Here is a 27,454-nt window from a genome sequence, read left to right on the forward strand (position 1 = left end):
TATTTTTAAAATACTACTTAATTCAAAATCATTTTGGCAGCTAGCATGGAAACATATGATTATTTTAGTAAGTAGTAACATTTGGCACTGGTTGGGCAGCAATAAGGTCCTTTCTGTAAGATGGCCGAAGCCACATGTTCGTGGTAAACATCTCCGCTCGATTGTAGCATTTAAAAACCCTTTTCGCGATGGAGTCGGTGTCAAACACGCCAGCGCAGGCGAACGCTGCTACAGACTGCGACGGAAACACAGACACATTTGAGAAAGTCAAATCAAAGAGGAGTCATAAACGCAAGCGGGACGCGGCGGAGGTGGACATGCAGACGGAGGAGACGGTAGCGGCCAAGAGACCGCAGTTCCCGGCCTTATCAGCAGACCAGCTCACGGTAACTTACCGTACAGCGTTATATTCTGAGTACGGTACTAAACGATGGGAACAACACGGAGAATTCTGTTCACAAAGGTCTATGGATCTTTTTAACAAAGTGTTCAGATCGGTTAGAAACGATTATTTCACAATCACAAGCAGTGTTGGGGAAAGTTACATTTAAAAGTAATGCGTTACAATATTACGTTACTCTCTAAAAAAAGTAACTAATTACGTTACTTAGTTGTGATTTATGTAATGCGTTGCGTTACTTTACTTTTAAGTTGCTATTTAAATCTGGGCAGGGCTTGCTTGTATGTTTTTAACATATAAAAAAGGTTAGTTTACAAATGTAAAAGCCCTTTCACACCCAAAGTAATTCATGTGTGTACAGTAGAGGACGCAGCTCAAACCAATCGCGTGAAGAATATGATGCAGGAGAAGAAAGTTCAACACTATTCAACAATAACAAAAATTAAACACAAATGTGCGACTTTAACTTAGTATGGTTGTTGAATTGGATCATCGAAGGGCAGTAGGAAAGACATTTGTTAATAAAATGGGATTAAATACATAAATGATATGTCTTATTTAACAGATTATTATACAAACCTACAATAATTAAATGAGTTTGCATTTGACTGTTTTAGTTCATTTTGAGGGATACTAAATCTGTTTTGTGCAGGTGATATGAGTAACTACATGTTCATATTTAGTCTAAAACTACAGTAATGTGTTCACACACACAACGCTCTGCACTTACAAAGAGAAACACCGTAACTAGCGATACTTATTTGAAAAAGTAACTCCGATAGTTCCTTCTAAATTAAAACAGAAATAATGCGTTACTTTACTAGTTACTTGGAAAAAGTAATCTGATTACGTTACTTGTACTGAGAAATGAAACGGTGTTGTTTCAGGGCGGTTCAGTGGAGATGCGGAAGGTGCCTGTTCCTCCTCACCGTTACACTCCTCTGAAAACCAACTGGATGAAGATTTTCACGCCCATCGTTGAACATCTGCGGCTCCAAGTGCGGTTCAACCTCAAAACCAGACAGGTGGAGATTAAAGTAAGCGCTGGCAGTTATTATAGCTTGTGTTATTAGTGGGAAGTTATCATCTCGAGTAATGTCCGATCATTTCCAGCAAATGAAATGAAGTGCTGTTGTTTTGCAGACGTGCAGAGAAACGTCAGACATCGGCGCTCTGACCAGAGCTGCTGACTTTGTGAAGGCGTTTACTTTAGGCTTTCAGGTGGAGGTGAGTGTTTCTGTTCAGTAGAGCTGGGGATATGTTGAGCATTCATTATCAAACTCTTTATTTTTTATGTGGATTCAGAATGCAAGTATGAAAGGTTTCAGACAGATGTCAAAAATGTTTTACGAAGATAGACATCGATTCCTCTGGTTGGTAAAAATACATTCTTTAAGCCATTTCAGTGTAAATGCATTCAAACGTCTCTTCTGCTCAACAGGGCTTAGACGGTTTCAACGGCAACAACATAAACAAACGTTACTGCGCATGCGCGCTTTTGTGGCCCTAACTTAACTTCCGGTAGACATCCAAATACAAATACAAGTCCCTCTAGAGTAGATTATGTTTTGATAACGAGCAAAATATGCTTGCTTGCGTAAATCAGACGGACTGAGATGCAGCGATAACTACTTGGACGGACTTATTAAAAATGCAAATTCATCCTCTGCCAGCAGGAGGCGCTTTAAAGCGGAGAACTAGAGGTTTCCCCGGAAACGGCTGTTGGGCTGTAGTTACACAAGCAGTGCTGAGCTCACAAACGCTGCTTTATCAGGCATATAACATGCCAGATGAAATGAAAATGACATCGAACATTTTCTAAAGACAGTGTTCCTTCAGAAATACAGTGATATAAAAACACCTGCGCCTCGTTTTGATTTTTAAACGTGCATTACATGCTCATGTTTATTCAACGAAGCCATTTGGAAAACCGGTCAGTTTTTATATCGTGGCGGGTCGCCACAAATAAATAAATGTATGTGAAACACATCCCACAGCACAACAACCTGAGCCCCACTTCATTACTCATCACTTTAACTTTAACTGCGTTTGTAGCCAGTGCTACTAACCAGATCGATAAACAAACACAGACCGGAAGTTAACTTGGGTCCAGGCGCGTGCACCCGATGAAACCGTCTATACAGTAAAAACAGGAACACTGCAAAATATTAACTCGCAGTTTTCGAAGTTAATATCTGTTAAAATGTAATTTATTTCTGTGATCAAACCTGCATTTACTCCAGTCTTCAGTGTCACGTGATCTTCAGAAATCATTCTTTTATGCTGATTTGCTGCTCAACAAACATTTCTGATTATTATCAATGTTGAAAACTAAATTTTATTTTTCAGGATTCTTTGATGGACAGAAAGTTCAAAAGAACAGCATTTATTTGAAATAGACATTTGTGACCCTGCAGCACAAAACCAGTTTTAAGTCGCTGGGGTATATTTGTAGCAATAGCCAAAAATACATTGTATGGGTCAAAATTATAGATATTTCTTTTATGCCAAAAATCATTAGGATATTAAGTAAAGATCATGTTCCATGAAGATATTTAGTAATTTTACTACTGCAAATATATCAAAACTTCATTTTTGATTAGTAATATGCATTGCTAAGAACTTCATTTGAACAACTTTAAAGGTGATTTTCTCAATATTTAGATTTTTTTTGCACCTCAGATTCCAGATTTACAAATAGTTGCATCTCAGCCAAATATTGTGCAATCCTAAAATTGACACTTAAGACTGGTTTTGTGGTCCAGGGTCACATTTATATAGACATATAATATATTCTGTGTCAGTTTTGATCATTTTAATGTGTCTTTGATGAATAAAAGTATTCCCAAACTTTTACAAATTAGTGTGCATGAATGTAAAGATGCATTGACTGTCATCAAAAAAAAAAAAAACTGGGGGGGAAAAAAATCAAAAGAGTTGTTTATATTACCCAGCCCTTTCTTTCAGTAGATTGTGCAGTAATGTCATGACGTGTGTTATTGTATGTCACTGCACAGGATGCTCTTGCTCTGATCAGATTAGACGAGCTGTTTCTGGAAACGTTTGATGTCACAGACGGTGAGTCTTTAACCTCAGCCACTTCACAGAGCGAGTTTTGTCCAGTCGCTGATTGTTCTGTGTGTGTTTGCAGTTAAACCTCTGAAAGGAGATCATTTATCCAGAGCCATCGGCAGGATAGCAGGGAAAGGAGGAAAAACCAAGTTCACCATTGAGAACGTGACAAAAACCAGGATTGTGCTCGCAGACACGTGAGTGCACTCGACATACAGAACCGCTTGAGAGGAAAACTTTTTTTTTGGATGAATTCCCGCTAGAAATGTCTCAGTATTTAATTAGAGCTGGGGATATGGTGAATATTCACAATGGATTTGTTTATTTAAAGGTTTGACTTCTATTGCAATATTTTAATGCACTTTTTATTTGGCACCTTTTTAGGTGTCATTACATTTCAGTTTTTTTATATTAAAAATATATAAATGCAACAGAAATGCAAAGCTACCAAGCCATAAGTTATGCTTTTTTGATATATAGTGACCACAACTTTGTGCACTTCATGACTGAATGCACAGTTGATTGTTTGTTTGTTTTCCTCTATACAGGAAGGTTCATATTTTGGGATCTTTCCAGAATATCAAAATGGCACGAACAGCAATATGCAACCTCATTCTCGGTTAGTGAATATGAAACTTCTAATGTATGCATATGAATGAAGAAATAATCAAAATAAGAGGAAATAATTCTGCTAAATGTAACTTTTACAGGAAGTCCTCCATCAAAGGTGTATGGCAACATTCGGGTGGTGGCGAGCCGCTCAGCCGAGAGGTTTTAACACACAGCTCATGGACTGATGCAGAAATAACCATTTACATTATTAGTGCCATATTGGCCTGAATTTGTGTATGAATGATACGGTGACTGATGTGAGCGCCAGTGGACGGCCGACTCGTCCATCAGTGGATCTTCAGATAATAAACACTTCATGAATGGAAATCAGACACGTGTGGATCCAATAAGTCAAGTTTTACATGTTTATTGTTTCATACGGTATCAAGTAGTCCATATATCCCATAATAGTTGATTTGATGCAGCATGCAGAATAGACATCCCATAACTGACGAGCTTCACGTGCCTTCACATGTATGAGACACACTTTCATTCACCAAAAGCTGCAGACAAACCCATTTTCTTAAAGCGCAAGCAATTTGTTAAATCTGTATTTACAAAACAAACGGGCAAATGATGTGAGCTGAATCTGAAAAGAATATAGGTCTGTTTGAATCTAATTTGGCAACTTATGTAATGCATTTCATCGTGCTTTTGATATCGGATATAAATTTCACAGCTTAAGTGTAAACCATTGGAATAGATGAAAGTAAACATGCAGAAAGGAACTAGTCAAAGCAAGCACAGCAGAAGCCTCATACAGTATGTGGCATTATTACTGACGTATAATATCGATATGCAGAGATGAATTTGGTTACGCTGCTCCTGTCATGCATGTAAACAGAGTTTTTGATTTGAAGCGCTAGTCTTGTTGAAATTATACTCTCCATTTTACATATGTTTATCAAAGCACACGGATCTCCTGCTGCTGTTATAGAAGATGTATTAGAGACGATTGACACACGGCGCTCACAAAACGCTTCGGCTGCACTAGATGAACTATCAAAGCAAGGGTCTTTCCACTGAAAGAAAAACATCTGAACAAATACAGGTTTGTTAGGGTTTCAGCTGTCTCAAAAGTGAAAGCTTTGCTTGTTAAATGTTCGTTTAACTCGTCGAGCAACATTAGTTTATAAAAGAGTGAAGTTCTGAGATCAATTGGCATCTTTTTACAGATTCAGAGGACGTGTGACTTTAGTGTCTAAATAGATTTTGTGATCGCCGTGTGCCGTTCCATCTGCGATTGTCATTTAGACGGAGATATTGGTGTTAGTGAAGTAAACCAAATCGTTTTTTTGTCTTGGTAACTTTCTACTGGACTGACTAACAATATAAACATTATACCACGATTGATACAAAACAGTTATTAAACATGGTTATATGCTAGAATCCAAAATGCTAGAATGATATAAATAGTGTAATATCACAAAGTGTAACAGAAGGAAGCCAACGTTGCATCTTTACGTCATGCGGTCGAACAAGCTTCTGCACAGGATGGTGGCGAGCGCTTTGTTCTGTATGTTCTGCTTGGCACGTCATACCTACATATACTTAATATCTTAAAAAAGACGAAACCAAATAAATATTAAAAAAAAAGAAGCATTAAAAAAAACCTAAAATAAATATGGACAAGCCAATGCTCTTTCCTCTTGAACTGAGATGCTCTTTCAGTGTCCATAAGCCCATAAAGTGCTACACCAGGTTATCGAGCAGACTGGAGTTCGGTAACACTTACACGCTGGCTTGACAAGGCTTCTATTTGACAAAAGTGGCTTAAATACTTCCATTGAAACACACAGAGAGCATTTGCTTGATATCTTGAGCAGGTCGTCAGAGATGGAGAGGAAAGCGGATCTGCTGGAGCTGGACTCGCTCACACATCCACCACCATCTTCTTGTGTATATCAAGACCTCCGACGACCTGAAGACGGAAACGCACGAATACATTAACCTGTGGAAATATCTACATAGAATAAAACAGCTTTTAGGAGGCTACTCGTGTGACTAGAGTCGGCATCTCGAGTGAATCGGCATGAGTTTAGACATTAAACTCCTTTAATGAAGGAAAGAATACTGACCGCACCACACCTGTAATTTCATTTCCAGTCAAAATAATAATAGATTGAATTTCCAAAAAAAAAATTATAATAATATTAAATAAATATTTTTAATGTTTTTGAAAGAAGCCTCTTCTGCTCATCGAGGCAGTAAATCAGTAATATTGTGAAATAAAATTATAATTTAAAATATCTGTTTTCTATGTGAATAAACTGCAAAATATAATTGATTGCTGTGATCGAAGCTGTATTTTCAGCATCGTTACTCCAGTCTTCAGTGTCACGTGATCCTGATCTGCTGCTCAAAAAATACATTTATTATTATTATCAAAGTTGAAAACAGTTGTGCTGCCCAGTATGTTTGTGGAAACCGTGATACATTTTATTTTTCAGGATTATTTAAGGAACAGAACGTTCAAAAGGAATGCATTTATTTGAAATAGAAATCTTTTGTAACATTATAAATGTCTTTACTGGCGCTTTGATCGTTTTAGGCCCGGTTTCACAGACAGGGCTTAGACTAAGCCAGGATTAGGCCATAGTTTAATTAGGACATTTAAGTAATTCTTAGAAACATGTCTTGGTAAAAAGCATTACTGGTGTGCGTCTTGAGACAAAACAAAGGCACTGACATGTTTTAAGATCAAATCAGTGCAAGTTTCTTTCAGCTGAAACAGCTCAGATTTACATTTTAGTCCAAGACTAGGCCTAAGCCTTGTCTGTGAAGCCAGGGGTATAAAGTAATCCCAAACTTTCAAATTGGTGTGCAAATACTTTTTTTCATGAGGAGAAAAAAAAAGTGTGTTTCTTTGGTGCATCTATAATTTAATGTCCTCTAAAAGTAATAATGTTATTTATAAAAAGCTGTTCAAATATTGATAAATATCTGGCGTTTAGTTTAAATGGTCTTACAGCACAGAATTCCTCGAAAGATATTCTCCCATCGCCGTCCTTGTCTGCGTTGATGATGGTCTTGTCCACTATCTGCTGCAGCTGAGTGTCCTTCAGATTGTTGCCCACCATCATCTTCAGCACCTGGAACAGCTCTCCGTTGGAAATGTAGCCGTCCTTGTCCATGTCATAGATCCTAAAAGCGACTGGATCCAGGAAAACAGCAAATGATGACTAAGAGTCAGATGTTGTCTGATGTGAGATCAGAGGTGAAGTGTTGTACTCACAGCGCAGTTTCTGCTCCTTATCACCCTTCACACTGAACTGAGAGACGCCCTCGATGAACTCTACACACACAAAAACAACTGATCATTAACCCTGTAACTCAAGCACACATGCATTTTCATTACAGTTTAGTAATGTCAAGTCACCTTATTTATATAGCGCTTTAACAATACAGATTGTGTCAAAGCAGCTTTACAGTAATGAATAGGAAAATAGTGTCAATAATGCAAAAGGACAACAGTAAACAATCAATTTTCAGTTAAAGTCAGTTCATTATTGATTCAGTGATGTGATCGTCCAGCTCAGTTCAGTTCTAATAGTATCTGTGCAATCAAGTCGACGATGTCGCTGGAAATTAATATTGCTTTTTTTTTTTCTTTTCAGTTTTAGTTCTAGTTAAAAGTTAACCTAAATTAAAATGAAAAAAATGACAATCACTATCACTATAATGTTCACTATCACTACTTAAAGCCCTTATGTATAATGCATTATAAAGGGTTATTAAAGGCTATTATAATTGTTCATAATGTGTGTTGTAATACATTATATCTTGTCGTAAATAATTATAACCAAATTTAAAATGCATAGTGTAACAATGAATTGTTAAGTGTTATAATGTATTAACTGTGGTTACAATTATTCACGAGATTGTACAACGCATTATAAGGTGCATCGCAAGGCATAATTAAAGGTGCACTAAGCAATATTTGAAAAACGCTTTTGACCACAGCGTCAGACCAAGTCCTAAACCACACTTGTAGCCAATCAGCAGTAAGGGGGCGTGTCTTGTAATGACAGGGAGAAGAGAGCGCTCAATTTGAGTGCACAGGACGGATATTAGCAGATTGACTATAGATAGAGAGAGATATCGGAGGAACAACACATTAAAAAGAAGGGTTATGATCAGACAAGAGGTAGGTGGAGAGAACTCAAGGAGCAGGAAGTTGCTCCAAGTAACAAAATTCTAAGAAAATTCTTAGAAATGTGGGTATTTTCCCTTAAAATTAAAGAAAATATCCTAGTAAAGTAAAAAGTAATTCAGAAAGCACCTTAACCCTTAAAAGAGGTCTTAAGGTCCGAAATTGTTAGGAGTACAGACGAGGACTTTTAAGAGGTTTAAGAGTTTCTTTAGCTGCGGAGAAAATGGACGAAACATGAAGAGGGAGAAGAAATGCATGACAGTGAGTTAATAAGACACATTAGATGGTGCAGGCATCATGTTTGTGACCGATCTTATTAGATCTTATTATTCATGCTAACATCTCAGACACCGCGCAGAAATGCCATAGCGCCAGAAATGGACGTAATCACTACATTAACATATTTGGCAAATGGAAAAATGCAACTATTTCAGAACCTTATTGTGTCGCTGTTCATTTCCTATAAAATACGTTAAGTATGACAGCATGGTAAATAAAAAATAAAGAATATATATACATATATAATGTGTGTGTGTGTGTGAGTGAGTGAGTCGGTGAGAGAGAAAGAGAGTACGGTAAAACAGGAAAAATTACGCCTGAAATTTCAAAGTGAAGGCTTTTAGTAGACCCTACTCTTAAAAGCGCTCTTTTATTTCCTTCTTGGACAACCAACCAATCACAGTCTTCAAGAGACTGTGTCATAGCTAGCAACGGGGTCAGCCCCGCCTCCTCACTGAGATAAAAGTTTTTGTCTTTTCCTCGCTCAGAGTTACTCTCAGATTGGTCCTGAATCACTTTGAAGCTAAATTAGGAGCTCTCTGAGAGGATTCTTAGAATCTTTGGCTTCTTCCCGTGTGATGTTAAGGGAATTAAGGTCATTGATAGAGGTTTGAAACACCACCGTTGGGATGCGGCTGCTTTCCATCTGCATAATGTGTCCAGCCAGCCATAGGCGACGATGAGTAATCATTGTACTAAGGCTTGGCATGTTGCTTCGTCACAGGACTTTCTCATTGGTAATGTGGTCGAAGTATCGAATGCACAATATCTCGACTAATAGTGCGGCTGAGGTACATAAACCTATCAACCTCCTCAATGTCGCATCCATCAACCCTAATCCTTAGCATGTCAGCTTTGGCACTGATGTGCATGACTTTAGACATTTCGATACTAATGCGTAATCCGACCTTCGATGCCTCTTCATGCAAGCTTGATGCTATTTCTTGTAAGTGGTAACCGTTTTTAACAAGCAGGGCGATATCATCAGCAAAGTCGAGATCAGTGAGGCAGCTCTGTCCATCCCAGTCAATGCCTGCGTTTGGTCTTGCCATAGTTTTCCTCATGACAAAATAGAGGGCCACCATGAATAAGAATGGCGACAAGACGCATCCTTATCTGACGCCAGTCTCGGTGGCGAAGTCGTCAGTGTGACGTCAGCTGGAATTGTTATTAAGACAGCTATGGATTTCTTTGGCACGATATATACTCTATTTGTAAGATATTTCATAAGGATTTACGATGGACACTATCCAAGGCTTTCCTGAAGTCGATAAAGTTTACGGAAAGCAGCTGCTTTTACGCCACACACGGTTCAATCATGTTATGTAAAGCGAAGAGCTGGGCCGGTGTTCACAAGACATCTTAAGACTAAAAGTAGCTCATAACTCGCCGATTATTTTTAAGATTTTCTCCTAAATTGGTGTGTCAGTCCTAAATTTAGGATTCTTAAATGTTTGCTCTAAGAGTATTTCACAAAGCGTTTTAGCGCTAAAACTAGCTCCTAAATCTGTGAAAGGTTAGGAGCAGTGACGAGGAGTCACTAAGGCCGAACCACAAACTATCCTAAAATAGCTGATGGTGGCAATCTGCCTCTGAACGTAAACATTTTAGAAACATTTGATGATAATGTGCTTTTAAAAAGGCATCGCCTTTACCCCTACTCCAAATTTTCCTTTGATTATATCCTTGTTTTCATGAACCAGCTGGGCAAGAACTAACAGCTCTTCTTGAGTCCATTTTGTTGTTTTTTTTACATTTGCATGTCTTACTATCAGCCGTGATTATTCTACTCTGTTAATTAAAAGGCTGTTTATATGCATATTCACTAATTGTTTACGAGAAGCATACATAACAATAAGCTGAACATACTTGTTTAATTAATTTCACTTAGCCTGCATTTTAAAATCCTGATTTGAATGTGGCAACATAATATTGCGCTCTACAATATTTGAATAAATACATGAATAAATCTCTGACAGAGACTATCAGCCAATCACTGTGTGAATAGTTAACAAGCATGCTGATATCATCCATAGCAACGAGGTAAAATTTACTCTTAGCTTAAGACTTCTCTCTATTCCTTCATAAAAAAGTTTGTCTCAGCAGCTTTGTGAATAGGTTTTAAGAGAAAACTCTTAGCTAAAAACTTTTGCAGCTATTTCGGAGAACTCTTAGTGGTAAGATACAATGTTTTGTGAATACGGGCCCTGGTCACTACATGATCATCGTTTCCGGAAGCCAGCCTCTTCTCAGCTGCCTGCAATCGTCACTGGAAAACTGTGGAGAACACTTTTCCCGGTACAAACAGAGGGATTATGCAACGGCGATATATTCTGTTGTATTCCTTTTCTTTGGTAACTTCATGATAGCACCCTTCTGCCAGTCTTCAGGGACAGCTTGTGTTCGCCAACACGCATTAAAGAAATCTGTGAGCTTCATTTTACTATGAAGCATGGGGCCGCCATGCTTCAGAAGTTCCACCTTAATTTCATCCAAGCCAGCCGTCTTGTTTGATTCCTGCATCTTAATGGTGATTTGAATTTCTCCTGCTGGGATATCACCTTGTACCACTTCTAGTTCCTCTTGCCATTCTTGTCTTTGATTGGGACGAAGAAGTTCCTCCAGACTCCTGGTCTTATTTCAATCCACGGCCACCTGGGCTTCTTTGCAATTCTTCTCCATCCAGTCTTTCTTAGACAAGCAGCCAGTTTCACAGCAAGGTCAGCATATGCACGTGATGCCGTTTCTTTATCCTCAACATCGACTGAGAAGCTGAAGGGTGAAGACACCTGCAATATTTCAGATTTTCCCTATTGGTGCCACAGTTTGAGGTTTATAAGGCCTAGATAATCATCTTCTTGTGAACCGACTTATCCTGAAAAAAGGTACTTGTTACGCAGAGTTTGTTATATATGCAAAACAACATCAACCATTCACCACTGCCTGACAGCCATTTTGAGGATGAGAAAGGTCCAAAGGTGTCTTCGAAACCCTGTTTTTCACGGCTGAATTGAATTTTACACTTTGCCATACAGTGTCTGTATATTCTAAGTTCCATTTGGGTGATCTTCTTTGCAGTAAACGGTGTATCCGTCATCAGGTGTTGAACTCCATGATGGTTTTGGCCCGACACCTTTATATTAGGATCTAGGTACCGAGGATACAAGGTCCTGCATCCAATTTCAGTCAATGTATTTTCTTTTGTCGTTTCTGTAGCAAATTTGGTTTTTACAGGGTTGGTTGCAAGCCCGACACCTAACCCTCCTCCTTTTGCATCCAGGCTTGGGACCGACAATGCGAAAGGAACAGGTAATGAAAATATTTTTTAATGGTTTTCATTTTAGTTAAAGCTGCAGTCCGTAACTATTTTGGTTAAAAATGATCTGAAATCAATATTTGAGCAAGTACATAACCAGCCAGTGTTCAAAACTATTGCCTTACTTTAGCCCGATTCACAACGGTTAGCTTATAATAATGTTTTCTAATTTGAGTGGTACGGGTAGGTTTTCGTGGGAAATTCGAGCATACTGCTGTGTCATTACGTCACGTCTGTAAACATAAAGAAGTTGTCCCAGCTAGTATGCCATCGCATGTGAGGATCCTGCAGGTGGACGATCGTTTATAGCCTTTTCTCACAGCAGCTAGAATAATTAAATGTATCATTTTGATGGTGGATTGTAATCCAGAAAGGATTATGCGTTTATGAAACACATGTGAATGAAATTAAATTATATTCCAGTTTTAAATGTGCTTCTGATAATTAATAATTTGAGAATAAAGTATAACAATAATAATAATTTGCACGGTTTGATGTGATATGAGCCAACTACGAATTAGATTTAATCACCATTGGTAGCACAATTTATGGTAATTCTTTTTTCCTCAGTTGGTCAGAACAAACGTGGCAGACTTGTTACTTGTTCAGATGGCAATATCCGGTGAAAATTCTTATTTGGGTCATATATTCCAAGACATAGGCTAGAATCTGCTATTGCGAAGTACAGTAAATATCCAGCCATTAGATTCATCCGCGCCGGAGCCGTGCCGGAGCACAACCCCACGCATGGAAGATAATTCCGCAAATAGCTGCAATTCCAAGTTTTCAAACAGAGATGGCGACAAAGAGGCAAAACTTATGGACTGCAGCTTTAACTATAATCACCCTTCTGAAAAAAATATAGAGATCTTTTAATCACGACAGAATCAGTGTGAGAGAATGTGAATGTTCTTGGCAAACAACACAAAAGGCTTCTTATCAGGATGTGATGCAACAGGTCTGAGCTACTTTAAGCTCATTTGTTGAAGCATTTCACAGCTGCAAGCCTGAGTTTGAGTTCATACACACATGATGTGCGTTTGCATGCAGTACTCTCAGAGAAAACATTCAATAAAGACAAATTCTTAAATTCAATATGCAATGCATTCAAATCATTACATGGCATCATACTAAACTCATCAACATGTGTAGGCCCCATTTCACCTAACAATCAAACATGATATATTACAAAACAAAAACAGAGCCTATTTTAAGAAACATTCAAATCTAGTCTGTTTTCATGACAATATAAAATAAAAATAATAGCCCCTATATTCCCAATTATTCTTACTTTAATGCAAACGCTCATTCCTTTCACAAAAATTTAAAATAAATAATGATTTAATTTAATATGTCATTATTTGTTGTAATGCCTTTATACTGGTTTAGATTCAATTGAAATTGAAGTCATTTTTACTGTACTAATGAGAGCCACCTTTAAGAATGCAGTCTATTATGTGAAATAGAGCAAATGTGCTTACTCATCATGAAAATTGTCAATGCAAAAAAAAAAAAAAAATCATAGTCCTAAATTAGGCTTCAGTTGCTGTTACATAATAATGGTGATTCTGCAGTGAAATGTGGCCTGCACATGTTTTCATGAGATGCATTTAATGTAAGATTTCCACTTTCAAAATAAACAATGGATTAGGTTTCTGGTGCAGTCAAATGATTTCTCGCATGCCTCACCTTTGAAATCCACCTCTCCGTTGCCGTCCGTGTCGAATATCTCGATGACTCTCTGCACCAGGGGATTCTGCTGTAACTCGGGCAAGGACATGAACTCATCCACGCTGAGGGATCCTGAGTTATCTAGGTCGAGTTTCTTAAACCTCTTTCCCAGCCTTTTAATCTCATCAGCATCGACTGGCGTGGACCGAGAGAAAACGCCAGACACACACAATAAACACAGAAATGGACAACATTAGCAAACACTCCAGCACGCATACCATCACTCACCCGTCTGTCTGAGCAGCAGATCTACCCAATCAAGCCTCTGTCTGAGCTTCAGCCAAACACAACAAAGACCACCAAACGCTGACAAATGAATGAAGCGTGACACACTCACATCCCGTGACGGGATCCTTGGCTGCGGCTGGCCTCACACGGGTCACTACACACAGAGGTTTGCCCATCGCACTGTACCGACGAGCCATGCGGATCCCACCTCGCTGCCTAATACCACTGCTAAGCCTTGAATATCAAACTCACTCGCTAACTGTAAGCTCTCTCAGATTGAGTCACATGACCCTTCGGTCGGCCTCCACAACTCTGAGCAGTTCAGCCGAAGCTAGAGCTCTTTACTCCACTGCAAACTCTAAAACATTACTGACATAAACATATCTGTATTGCTTTTAAAATAAGTCACCAAGGCTGCATTTTAGGATGCACTGACACCGCTTTTTTCAGAACAAGGCCAATACCGATACTTTTATTTAGTACCAATACCTGTATTTTCATTGCATTTGTAATTAAAAAAAAATAAAAAATACTGGGTACCTAAACCAAAATAATATGAATAATGTTAGCTGGCATAGTTCATTTAGCAAACAGATATTTCCTTCAGTTATTTTCACACTTAATTATTCCCATTAACATGTACTGTACAAGCTTTTGTTACTTTCACTGTTCATTTTATTGCTCTATAGTATTTCATCTTTCATTTAATGGCACATTCGAGCTGCTCCATTGCAGCGGCTCAGTGCTGTGTTTTCCACTCCTTATACATAAATATTGTAACAGCGATGAACATATTTTCTGAAATATAAGTCATGTTTTTATCACCTGAAACGTGCTGCGACTTATATTACAAAGCCACTCAAATAATGTAATTAACGACAAGCACACATTTGTATTGGTGCAGAACGTACAGACTGCTAGCTTCACTTTTGTTGTAAATAAAGTTGTGTATGCTTGACATTTAAAGTAAATGTTTATAGAGAATGTTTGTTTGTTTTATATTTACGATTTAGTTTTAATCCAAATGATGTGTGTGCTAAGTGAGCGAACAGCAATAAAGATCATAACAGTGTGCGCTCTCTCTTCTTACCGTCAAGTAACTTATGTAACTTCTGCATTGTTTCACTTACTTGCTTTTGACATATCAGACCATACAACAAACTTTCCAGAGACATTTGAACAGTTATCGGGCCCAATACCGATACCAGTATCAGTCCATCCCTACTGCATTTGTTTTCTATGTGAATATATTTGTAAAATGTAATTTATTGCTGTGATTAAAGCTGAATTTTCACATGATCCTTCAGAAATCATTTTAATATGCACATTTGCCAATCAAGAAACATTTCTGATTATTATCAGTATTTTTGTGGAAGCTGTGATTTACTACCATTTAAAAAATACTTTCATTCAGCACGAACCCATTAAATTGATTATAAGCAACAGCAAAAGGTTTAATAATTTACAAAAAAAACACCTGTTAATTGAATTTTATATTCATCAAAGAACCATGAAAAATAAAATGTATCACGGTTTCCACAAAAATATCGGGCAGCACAACTGTTTTCAACACTGATAATAATCAGAAATGTTTCTTGAGCAGCAAATCAGCATATTAGAATGATTTCTGAAGATCATGTGACACTGAAGACTGGAGGAATGATGCTGAAAATACAGCTGCGCATCACAGAAATCAATTACATTTTAACAGATATTCAAACAGAAAACAGCTATTTTAATTTTGTGGGGGTTTTTTAACAAGTGTTGTTTTTTTTTACTGTATTTTTGATCAAGTAAATGCCTTTTTGAGCAAGACGTCTTTCAAATCCATACAAAAAAAACTTGCTGTCCCCAAAATTTTGAGTGATAGTGTAGATGCCAGGTACATCCAAGATACTATGTTTAAAGTTTTGTGCACATAAGGCCTTTTTAATTTGATTGCAGTTATTTCAGCGCTGATGGACGTTAATATCAGTTGTGAGATGATCTCGCCTGTTTAAATGAGTTATTCTAGTTTAACAGACTTGTGTTGCCAGGCAACTACAGGTGTGTGGATCATGAAGACCATGATATCGGTTCACCTGCGCCGCTAATAACACTAATAGATGCACATCCATTAACTCTGCGCTCAGATCAGTGGCGATGATGAATCACCAGCATTAGCTCTATTGTAATTAGCGCAGTTACAACCGCTGAGGTGATGGTGAGGACTCTGTTAAAAGCGTGACAATCGCAGGTCACACTATCGATCCATTAGTACAGTGGCCTTCACTGAGCGAGTCATGTGTGAGAGCACATTCAGCTGTACATATGGACTGAATGCAAAACTGACGAGTTTTTTTTTTTTTTAAACCCGAGGCATTGACAAAAATTATTACAAACTAAATGTCTTAATCAGGGAATATAAGTCTATAGAAGCTTGTTATTGCCACTGAATAAAACAAAGTAACTGCAACTTTTTCTCTCACAATTCTGACTCTTTTTTTGCAATTGCGAGTTTACATCTTGCATTTCTGATTTTTTATTTATTTATTTATTTTTTCAGAATTGCGTGATATAAACCTGTAATTGTGGGAGTTGCAATTCTGACTTTTTCCTCACAATTCTGACTTCTTTCTCAGAATTGCAGGATATAAACTTACAATTGCGAGTTATAATGTCCAAATTCTGAGGGGGAAAAAAAAAGAGACTTTTCTTACAATTACGAGTTTATATCTCGCAATTCTGATTTATTATATTTTTTTTTTCTCAGAATTGTGACTTTATTTAAAGAAAACAAAAAAGCGTCAGAATTGATAGATAAATAGTCGCAATTACCTTACCTGATAGAAGCCAATAAAACTAATTTATCCACCAAATTAATTACATCAAGCACCCACAAGTAGCAATAGTATTCATAATTTTTCTTTTTTTTTAATAGCCTTATATAACGGTACTAGAAAATACGGTTTCATCAATGTTTGTGAATAATTAAGCATTTCTAATTAAGTTTTAAATTTTTTATTTTGTTCCTTAAAATGAATAAATGAAATGAAAAACAACTAAATTAACTAAGCTTCTCATGAGTATTAAAAAGCTTTGCTTTGCCCAAAGGTGATATTTCATACTCAAGCTTCAATAATAATGCGCAGACTGCAGCTGGATGGACGTATAAATAAAGTGTGAGCGCTGGAATGTGCTGTGCACTGAGCTTCTCCTCATGTTCGACAGCTTGTTTCAGATCCATCAGCATTACTCTCCTCGCCAACGGCCAAAGCCTGACATCACCCTATCAATGACCGCTGGGCAAGACCTGAAGAGCTCTTATTTTTAGCCGTGAGCTCATAAGAAGCCCCCAAAAGCGCCCTGAAGGAAACCCCCAGCAATACGGGACTCCAGCACACAGGCCGGGTTTATTTTGAGCTTGGGATGCTTACGGCCTCTGCCACATGCTAGTATGACACACATTACTCCACGTACGCTCCTGTAAGTAGGTCATTTGCATGAGCAAGCCGCCAGCTCTCAAAAATGAACTCTAATCTATCACACGAGCGTAAAAAGTTCAATAGATTACTTGAAGACGGTGCATTTTTGTGAACACCAAGTGCACTACAGCAGACTTTCTTCTAGTTCTATTGGTTTCTTTATGTATGAATCAAACAAAACTCGCACATGGTAAAATTTTTGCTTAAAATCAAAAATATGATAAAAAGCATGACACCAAACACCAGGGCCCGTATTCACAAAACATTTGATCTTACCACCAAGAGTTCTCCTAAACGGCAGTAAACGTTTTTAGCTAAGAGTTTTCTCTTAAAACCTATTCACAAAGCTGCTGAGACTAACATTTACTAAGGAATAGAGAGAAGTCTTAAGCTAAGAGTAAATAAGGGCGGGGTTTACCTCGTTGCTATGGATGATATCAACATGCTTATTAACTATGCACACAGTGATTGGCTGATAGTCTCTGTCAGAGATTTATTCAGAGATATATTGTAGAGCGCGATATGTTGGCATTTTCAAATAAAGGTTTAAAAATGTTAATTTGCCACATTCAAATCTTTCAAATCATTCAAATTCAAGTATATGTTCAGCTAATTGTCAGCCTTTTACATGTGTGCTTCTCGTAAACAATTAGCGCATATGCATATAAACAGCCTTTTAATTAATAATCATGGCTGATAGTAAGACATGCAAACGTAAAAGAAAACCAAACTGGATGCAAGAAGAGCTGTTATTTCTCGCCCAACTGGTTCATGAAAACAAGGTTATAATCAAAGGAAAATTTGGAGAAGGGGTAACCTCCAAAACCAAAGGCGATACCTTTTTAAAAGCTCATTATCATCAAATGTTTCTAAAATGTTTACGTTCCGAGGCAGATTGCCACATCAGCTATTTTAGGATAGTTTGTGGCTTGGTCTTAGCGACTTAGGAGTCCTCTTCACTGCTCCTAACCTTTCACAGATTTAGGAGCTAGTTTTAGCGCTAAAACGCTTTGTGAAATACTCTTAGAGCAAACATTTAGGAGTCCTAAATTTAGGATGGACACGCCCATTATTTTGTGAATGTTTTGTGAATACGGGCCCTGGACATACAAAAAATATGCAGGTTTGTGGATCTCAACCAAATGCAAAACAAGAAAAAAACTAGATGCATACAAAAAAAAAATATATATATATGCAAATTGTTTGGCACTTTTTGTGACCTTAAATAAATCTACATGAGGATTATATACACACACAGTATATATGACACTGTACCTCCCTTTTACAAAGGAGCCCTTTTATATTACTATAAGGTTACAATTAACAACAGAGCCCATACTTAAATTTAATTACTATTTATTTTTAAATATAATAATCAACACACTTAACTTAAAAACTGTATGCAAACATGTAGTGAAATATGAGTATAGTGTGTAATATTTCACGAAGTGCTCTTCTCTAGACTTCATTTCTCCAGTGAACTGTGGCCACTGATGACTTGCCCGAAGTAAATGAAATGCTACGTGACATTTTGTTTACAAGTTTTTATTGCTGTCTTTCCGCAGTTGCAACACTGATTGAGCAATTACACGAGGCATGAGATGTTCATTCATGTTTATTTCACGTTAAAACTAGTAGCCCTAACTGCTCATTTACTCATTTTCATAAATGCCTAAAATGTATTACAATTTAAATATATACGGTATATATAAAAATGTTTTTTTAAATTACAATATTTTTATATAATTAAGAATAATCAAAATGAGGAGTAAGTATAACAGTTCTGATATAATCTGGCTGAATTGTTCCTTTAATAAAATCACAATGCAAAAAATGTCTTTATGGAAAATATATTTTCCTAAGTTTTATGGTAAACTGGACACGTGTTTCACCCAAAAGCTCTGCAAATGGACAGACCCATAAGCAGACGTGTGTTGATGTAGTGAACAGCTGTCCCGTGTGTGTGTGTGTTTGTGTGTGTGTGTGTGTGTGTGTGAGCTGCATATACAGTTGAGGTCCAAAGTTTACATCCCCCTTTCAGAATCTGCAAAATGTTAATTATTTTACCAAAATATGAGGGATCATACATTACATTTAGTCATTTTGCAGATGCTGTTATCCAAAGCGACTTACAATTGGGGAATACATAAAGCGATTCATCTTGAAGAGGCAATCAGACAGACGAAGTGCTTGCAACACCAAGTCTCAGGCATTGTTCAAATAAGTACAAACTACCAAAGGAAGGAATAAGTAAAGAGAAAGATTTTTTTTTTTTTTAAAGTTTAGGATGAAGTCAAGTGCTGTCGAAAGAGATGAGTTTTCAGTTACAAAATGCATGTTATTGTTTATTTAGTACTGACCTGAATAAGATATTTCACATATAATGTGTACATATAATCCACAAGAGAAAATAATAGTTGAATTTATAAAAACAACCCGTTCAAAAGTTTACATCCCCTTGATTCTTAATACTGTGTTGTTACCTGAATGATTCACAGCTGTGATTTTTTGTTTGTTGTTCATGAGTCCCTTGTTTGTCCTGAACAGTTAAACTTCCTGCTGTTCTTCAGAAAAATCCTTCAGCTCCCACAAATTCTTTGGTTTTACAGCATTTTTGTGTATTGGATCCTCAGATGGACCTCAAAATCATACAGTCATTGTTGGAAAGGGTTCAAATACAAATCTTATTCAGGTCAGTACTAAATAACCAATAACATGCATTTTGTATGATCCCTCTTATTTTGGTAAAATAGTTAAAATTTTACAGATTCTGTAAGGGGAGGGGGGGGGGGGGGTAAACTTTTGACCTCCATTGTATTACAGATTGCTGAAGTTGCCAAAGCTGTTACAGGTCAAGCTCACACACGTTTACCTGGTTTCATGACGCACACGCACACGCACACACACACACACACACACACACACACACACTAACCGGTGTGTGCAGTTACCCAAGCTACCCTAATCCTATAGAGCTCTTCACACGATGTGGTGAAGTGAGGTAAGACTGAGAGCGGGTCGAGCCCCACGGGCTCCAGATCCTCACAGCTCATTAACAGCTGCTCTGGAGCTCATGTGCACAGAGCCGCTGATTCCCAGCTACGGCTCTTACGGTCTTTCTCTGTTCCTCTCTGTCAGAGATCTGGTGCCTGCATGCTGTGTGTCATTTGCATGAGTTATCATTAATATGGCACACCAATGGATAGATTTGACAAAGATTGACTATCTCTGGAGCGTGTCAGACTCCCTGGCCCTCCGCGGACGCTTCTGATCTCTGGCTTAGTTTTGCATGAGTTAAATATTCACACACATCAGAGGGAAGCGAAACTAATTAAAAAGTTTCAGAGCTAAAAATAAGCCTCGGCATCTCTGGAGACAAGCTTTACTTCATCTATTCATATCTGTTTGACGACTAGCAAGTATGAGTGATCACGCTTCAGTCACCATCTAGGTTTAATCAGCATTTTAGCAAATGAAAGTTTTGTATGCAAAATAGCTAGAAATGTAATGATACTTACAATGCGTGCACATTTCCAGGGGATAACTTGCCTCATTTCCCTACAAAAGAAGATAACATGAGCAACATGAACATTTCATGAACTTTTCTTTAATGTACTACACATGACCTCTCTCATACAGACAATAGATTAGTGTGAAAGAGAGCAATATGAAAGAGCATCATATTTTAGGGATCAAAAACACTGTGTAATTCGGGAGACATTCGAAGTCAGGAAACCATTAGGAAGGCTTCAGATGACCACAACACCTGTGAAGAGACGAGCCAACTCTGATTCAACATACAAAACCAGCACCAACTTTACCTTACATTGAAATGATCATGATCACATCATGCAAGCATTGCTTTAATGTCACAGTCTCATTAATCTCATTTTTAATGTAGAAACACCGGACTTCTATAAAGCTGCTTTGAAACGATGTGAACACTTCATAAATAAATGTAAATTACATTTAGTATCCGAGGCATTTAAATATTTTATTGCGGTCTAATGTGTCTTTACATATGTCAAACTAAAAGTAAATAAATTAATAAATGAATGAATAAATCTAAAAATATTTTTTGGCAATGTAAAAAAAAAAAAAATCTATAAATGGAATTAATTTTCTTTTTTTAAGCACATAACAATAAGAATAATAAACGCATATACATACATACATAAAATATGTATGTATATACATACATAAAACATTTTTTTAATTAAATTAATTATTTATTTTATTTTTTTTTAAAGCCCACCCTGCCAACCTGTTTGGATTTAGATTATTTTGAAACTTAAAAAAAATAAATAAATAAATAATAATAATAATAATAATTCTACATACTGACGTCTTTTAAAGCAATACTCGTGCAGACCCTGTGACACAGAGACACTGATACAAACCAAACGCTGCTGCCGCTCTGTTCTAGAAGATGAAATACTAAATGGCTCCACTCTCTGTATCTCCATCTGCTTTGATTTATTATTTATAAAGCCCCATTCAGTTCAAGGGCTCAAAGGCCCATATTCTGTATCTGTCACAGCAGCGAGAGACAGATGAGAGCTTATTCATTCTCTCTAATACATGAACTCCAGATACAGGTAGTATTAGTTTAAAACATTTAGAGTCTGGATGCTTTGTGTGTTTGAGTGAACAGCAGCTGTTTGCACAGTGAATGTGTGGTGTGTCAGTGTATCTGGGCCTGGTGTTGTGAGTGGATCATGTGATCAGCAGCGAGAACTGAAGCCCACAGAGACACACATCTGCCGTGGGAGACCCCGAGTGGAAAACACTGCAGTCGGGCTGGCTATCGAAACAAATTTAGATACAAAGATTTGAAGGGAGAAGCGTTCAGTCATGAGCCGCTACAGTGATGAGAACGCTCTCCGCTCGCTTTCTGTGTATTATTTACGTCCAGTTTGAAAAACTGTTTTGATTTGTATGCTACCACTGAACTAACCAATGTAAAGTCTTGATTTTCTAATGCATACAAATCTGGGGGAGATGCACATCGCAGGCAAAGCTCCTCAGCATGAGCCTGCCTTGGCTATGAATAGATTGGCTTGTTCTCACAAAGGCTTCAATGATTCAGAGCGTGTGTTATAGTGAAGTGAGGCAGGCCGTGTGAATGCTGTGCATACAGGTCAGAGCACCACTGCTGTTAGGCCTCGGGCTGTTGTCAGGCTGCTCATCAGTTCAGTTCAGGTGAAACAGACTGTAAACTGTACCCTCTTTTTACTGAAAAGCATAGTTCACCCAGAAATGTACTTTTGATGCGTGTTTGTAAGAAATAAATCCATCATTAAGATGTTTCCAGTCCTCTGTTCATACTGTTTTCTTCAGTGAAAAGTGTTCTGGTCTGAATCAGGAGAGAAATCTTTACAAGCCAAAACAGCTCTAAACAAATACGTATATATATATATATATATATACAAACATAAACAGGTCAAATTAATGCATGCTACTGGTCTTACCACAAATGAATCATCCATGCACATTTATTTCATTTGTTTGAGTGCATAAAATTTAATCATGATGTTAAATATATTTTTTTTATTTTATTTTGCAATAGAGTAATTTTAACTGTACAACAAAAAATAAATTAATAAATACTGCATTACATTATGAGAATGATATCATTTTTGGCAACTTGTAAAAAGTAAATCTAATTATTTTTCTTATTGTTTTGGGGTGAGATTTGATCTGGAGATAAAATCATAATCTTTCTACAATGACCGAGTTATACTGATTCTGATTCTGTGTCTGGCATCTTCAGAGATGAAACATCACAAAGCTATGAAACCGACTGTGAAAAGCAGATGCAGTATATGCAAATGCAGAGCCGCAGTAAAATGGCATCTGAAGTGTTTTTGAAGAGTGGGACTGGGTTATTAATATCAGATCCCCCGAGTCCAAAATAAACATGAATTACAGCAATGATTATTCACAGCAGACCTTACTATCCATGAGTAGATAAGAGAAAATGAAGCCTTGCGGCACAGGAAAGAGGAAAAGATGGCATTTTAAATGAAATCCTGAATCATTAGTGGGCTCTTCTGAGATGTAAATGAACTCTTTAGTGGTCTGAACATTGTCTGGAAGACCTAAGAGGCAAACACTCAGCGCAGTTCATAAATAATGCATTCGCCATTCAGAGTCAATTAGACTGCACAAAACATGCACTGCACAGTGAACGCACACCATATACAAACAAAACTCGCTCAAACGTCTTTGATAACACAGTGTAAAATAACTAGAGAGATTGGCAAATGTTTCATGATGCTGCTTATAGCTGGCCATAATCATAACTGTCTGTCTTTGATGTCCATTTTGCTCATGCCAATTATATTTCATACGGTTTGAGGCCAAAGAAGTGGTTTTGCAATCCATTCCTGGTAATTAAAAACAAATGATGTCCTTTAAGAGACTGGTTCTGTGAGATTTCCCGCTTTACAAGGTTTGCATTAGACTCTATCCTAATATAGGAATATATTCAAAATAGACTCTTCTCTATGTAAGAATATATTCTGATATCCACGTAACACCGCCTGCCTGGATGGCAGTAATAACTTATTAATATCAGCCCTAAAACTAAAGATTATCATTTTCTGCTAAAGGTAAAATTGCAAGCATGAGTAATAAAGAGAAGAGAACTGATATGATCGTTCTTCATGATGCCCACAAAAAATGACTAATGCTCACAAACAGCTGTACACCGCCTGAGAGCAGGCCTCCGCTCGACTAACGCTGTGTGTGTGTGTGTGTGTGTGTGTGTGATACCTGCAGAAAGCCAGCCGCTAGCATTCCTATTGATCTCAACTCCACGCAGGAACTATGCTAACTTTACATGTCAGACAGGCGGCTCTTCCTGTCTAGGTGGGCGGTTCTCCACAGAACACACTGCAGTATATACCAGACCTTATATGACGTCCAGTGAAAACTATAGAGAGCCTCGACCCCTCAGGCATACTAATAATAACTCTTTACTGCCTGAAGTAAATCTAGGGCTCTATGATCTCCATGATGCAGAAACATCAGAATTATTAGAATCAGTCATAGTAATAGAAGTTACCGTACAACGCAGAATGACACAGATCAATCATATTGTGATATGGACTAGTGCTTGAATGTAAAGCATTAATTTCAAAACATTAATAAAATAAATTGTTACATTTCTTGCTTTTATTTCACTACAACCATTTTTAATTAATACATTTAAAAATTAAATCATAAATCCACACAAAACACAGAATTTCAGGAAAAAAAAAAAAACATTGGTCCCTATGGTATGCGCAAGTGAATGAGTTTATAAATAAATACATAAATAAATGTTTAAAGGTTTATGAATTCAATTAATTAGGTATGCATTTTGATTATTAAAATTTCATGAAACCATTAAATTAAAACTGAAGAAGAATTTGAGAAATACCAGACAGAATCTGGGGGAAAAAACACAACAGATTTCACTGGGCCCTAAATGTGTTGATTTTTTAATCAACCATTGTTAAATCATATAGGTTTCATGGTTTCAATTAATTAATACAAACTAAATAAATAAATAAAATCCAGAAAAATTTAAATGGCAAGAAGAAAAAAAAAAAAAAAGCTAATTTCATAGAGCCCTGTATCTCAGTGTATATATATATATATATATATATATATATATGTGTATATATGCAGAGTGCCTTGCAAAGGTTTACTCGACTCATTGAATTGCAGATCCTAATGAACACATCAGGAGCTCTGCATGACACTATTCTGTAAGAGAAGGCCATTACAAGCCATTACTGGAGAAGACGTTTGTCCAGGGCTGTAGCAGCTAAAATACTGAAGTAAAGCAGTTCTCCAGCTGCAATAAAATCCCCAGAAACTGAGACGGAGCCTAGATTTTTACAGTATAAGCCAACTATGGTGGTGGCAGGCAGCACCGAAGCTTGGAAGAAGGTTCATCTTTTAAGGTTTCTGCACTACTAGCGTCAAAAATACTGAAATCCGTCAGAGCCATAGGCTGCACATATAACTGCACATATAAACCGTTTCCGGTTCTTCTATAGGCACACCAACACAATATTTGTAATTACCGGTAGTAAAGCACTGAACAAGCAGCACCACATCAGTCTTCATGAAGACTGATATTCAGTTTGTGTTTGCCACATGTCCCAACACGAGCTCGGTGTTTCAGGGCTGTGTTTGACCTCGAGTTGACAGTAAGTCAAGTGTGTTTGACACAACACCCTCCTGACCGCTGTCAGTCTGTCACAAGACTCTTCCAGAAAAAGACATCGACTACAGCGCGCAGTTTTATTAAAACGCCGAAGCCCTAAGGACCTGGAACAGAACGTGGCAGGGCAGACCTAGTTTTTGTTCCAGTTAACTTTAATGAACACAATCAGCTAGAAGCCTGCTGCTTTCTAAGGCAGGCTATTATAGGTGAGGCTTCTAGTATGGCATCTTCTTGTTGGCTAAAACTGTAATCTTGTAATCAGTAAGTCATCACATTAACAACCAACTGTAATGAGTTTCTGGAGTACGACTGAATTCGCTACTGAATTTCTAGTGTAACAGACATTTACATCAATGCTGATAATGGCACAATACTGTATAGTATCCATGTTTTTTTTTTTTTTTGAAGTACCATGTAAATACCACATGAATACTGCAATCATTCAATATCATGGTATTACCACTGGATACCAGCACTGTGCCACCACAACACTGTTTTTAGTGAATAATTCAACGAATAACTATAAAAAAGGATTACAGGCGAGATGAAACAACTCGAAATAATAAAGACAACCTTATTGCATCCAGTTCTCTTATTTATCAAACTGTTGATACAATAATAGAAATGGCTTCTTGTAATAGCTGACTCTAATGTCACACTTAATAGCTCTGGCTTTAACTTTAAATGCCAAGCAGCATCACAGAGGCAGCAGACACATTCAGTGCTGCGTTACTAAGGTAAGCGTTCATTTTGCAACCGCTTTGCGTGAAATAGACTAAGAATAGATACTCAACCTGGCAGATGCACAGTAGGAAACCCTTAAATCTCCACGTTATGACAGCTCGGCCAAACGTTGAATTTGTTGCCCAGGGTCTGCAGGATGCATCTGAAACTGCGATATGTGGATTTTGTTTACAGTGCTGCAAATGCGTTGTGTTCCTTACCATTTTGCTGCCTGTGCGACGGAACTCCCCCTCGGAAATGAACAGCAGTAAATGAGAGCACAAAAATAAGAGGGAAATTCTGCTCCTGGTCTTGTTGTTTTGTAAAGAAAAGGCTGGGTTGGACAGGGCAGAAGCGTAACCTATTTTCCGTCCGTTTCCGTGGGTTTCACTGCAGCAGCGACGCGAGGAAGAGCCGCAGGGCGGGGAGGGGGAGGAGCGGAGGAGGCTCGCTGCTATTGGACGAGGCGCGGAAGGGGCGGGGCTTAGAAGCGCTGATGGGCGGTCCTTCGATACACTACATACGGGAAACCTTAGCTCCACCCCCTCTCTGCACCCTCACTCAAACACACAAGAGCTGTCATTCATTTCCCATGTCCTTCCCATCAATATATGGGTCATTCTTCAACTGGGCTGGCAAATGAGAGGCAGAATTAGTTTTTTCTAATAAAATATATTGCTATGCATTTAAAGTTTGTTTAATATGCTATATCATTTTGATTTTTAAATCATTTCAATCAAACGCTTATATCTACGTCATTTTGAAGTAACACCACAGACTTTATATTGCAAGTTACTATACAGGCTGTCACCAGAAAAGACAGTAACACCACAGACAAATCGGCCTGAAGCCAGACTTTTCTAAAATGGAGGCTGCCATCATGATGATTTCAAGATCAGGGGACATTTTGGAAATAGTAATAAGTATGTATTTATCAAAATTTTGATTCAAATATGTCATATCTGCAAGTTATCAACATAACACCACAGACACAAGTGCGACACATGAAATTCTCAGAAATGTAGCTAAATTTAAGAAAATTAATAAGAAAGACTGTACTCCATGCACCCCTCAGATCAGCCAGCTCCTGCAGTGACCTTTACTGCCAGGCTTGTGTTTGTAGCGTCTTGTGTTTTGTTCCCCACATGCCCATATTTAGTCCTTCCTGTTTCCTGTCCTCGTTTTGTTTTTGATGATCAGTTGATGAAGTTCCAGGTGTGTCTAGTCAGCCCCTCGTTATGTTCAGTATTTATAG

The 27,454-nt window shown here is 37.6% G+C and overlaps 2 protein-coding genes across 2 annotated transcripts; one reads left to right on the top strand and one right to left on the bottom strand.

Moving 5' to 3' along the window:
* The first annotated feature begins 96 nt into the window (after positions 1-96).
* pno1 (partner of NOB1 homolog) lies at positions 97-4,414 on the top strand. The gene is made up of 7 exons (XM_058795206.1): positions 97-386; positions 1,288-1,437; positions 1,544-1,627; positions 3,418-3,478; positions 3,552-3,669; positions 4,021-4,091; positions 4,183-4,414. Exons 1-7 carry the CDS (start codon positions 189-191, stop codon positions 4,248-4,250), a joined length of 750 nt encoding a protein of 249 aa, XP_058651189.1. The 5' UTR covers positions 97-188; the 3' UTR covers positions 4,251-4,414.
* Positions 4,415-4,435: 21 nt separating this feature from the next.
* ppp3r1a (protein phosphatase 3, regulatory subunit B, alpha a) lies at positions 4,436-26,745 on the bottom strand. The gene is made up of 6 exons (XM_058795207.1): positions 26,421-26,745; positions 20,774-20,813; positions 13,522-13,698; positions 7,320-7,379; positions 7,054-7,238; positions 4,436-6,005 (listed from the first exon to the last, which is right to left on the bottom strand). The coding sequence occupies exons 1-6, from the start codon at positions 26,421-26,423 to the stop codon at positions 5,958-5,960; spliced, it is 513 nt and encodes a 170-aa protein (XP_058651190.1). The 5' UTR covers positions 26,424-26,745; the 3' UTR covers positions 4,436-5,957.
* Positions 26,746-27,454: the final 709 nt, after the last annotated feature.

Source organism: Onychostoma macrolepis, chromosome 13 (genome assembly GCF_012432095.1).
Source record: "Onychostoma macrolepis isolate SWU-2019 chromosome 13, ASM1243209v1, whole genome shotgun sequence".
NCBI lineage: Eukaryota > Metazoa > Chordata > Actinopteri > Cypriniformes > Cyprinidae > Onychostoma > Onychostoma macrolepis.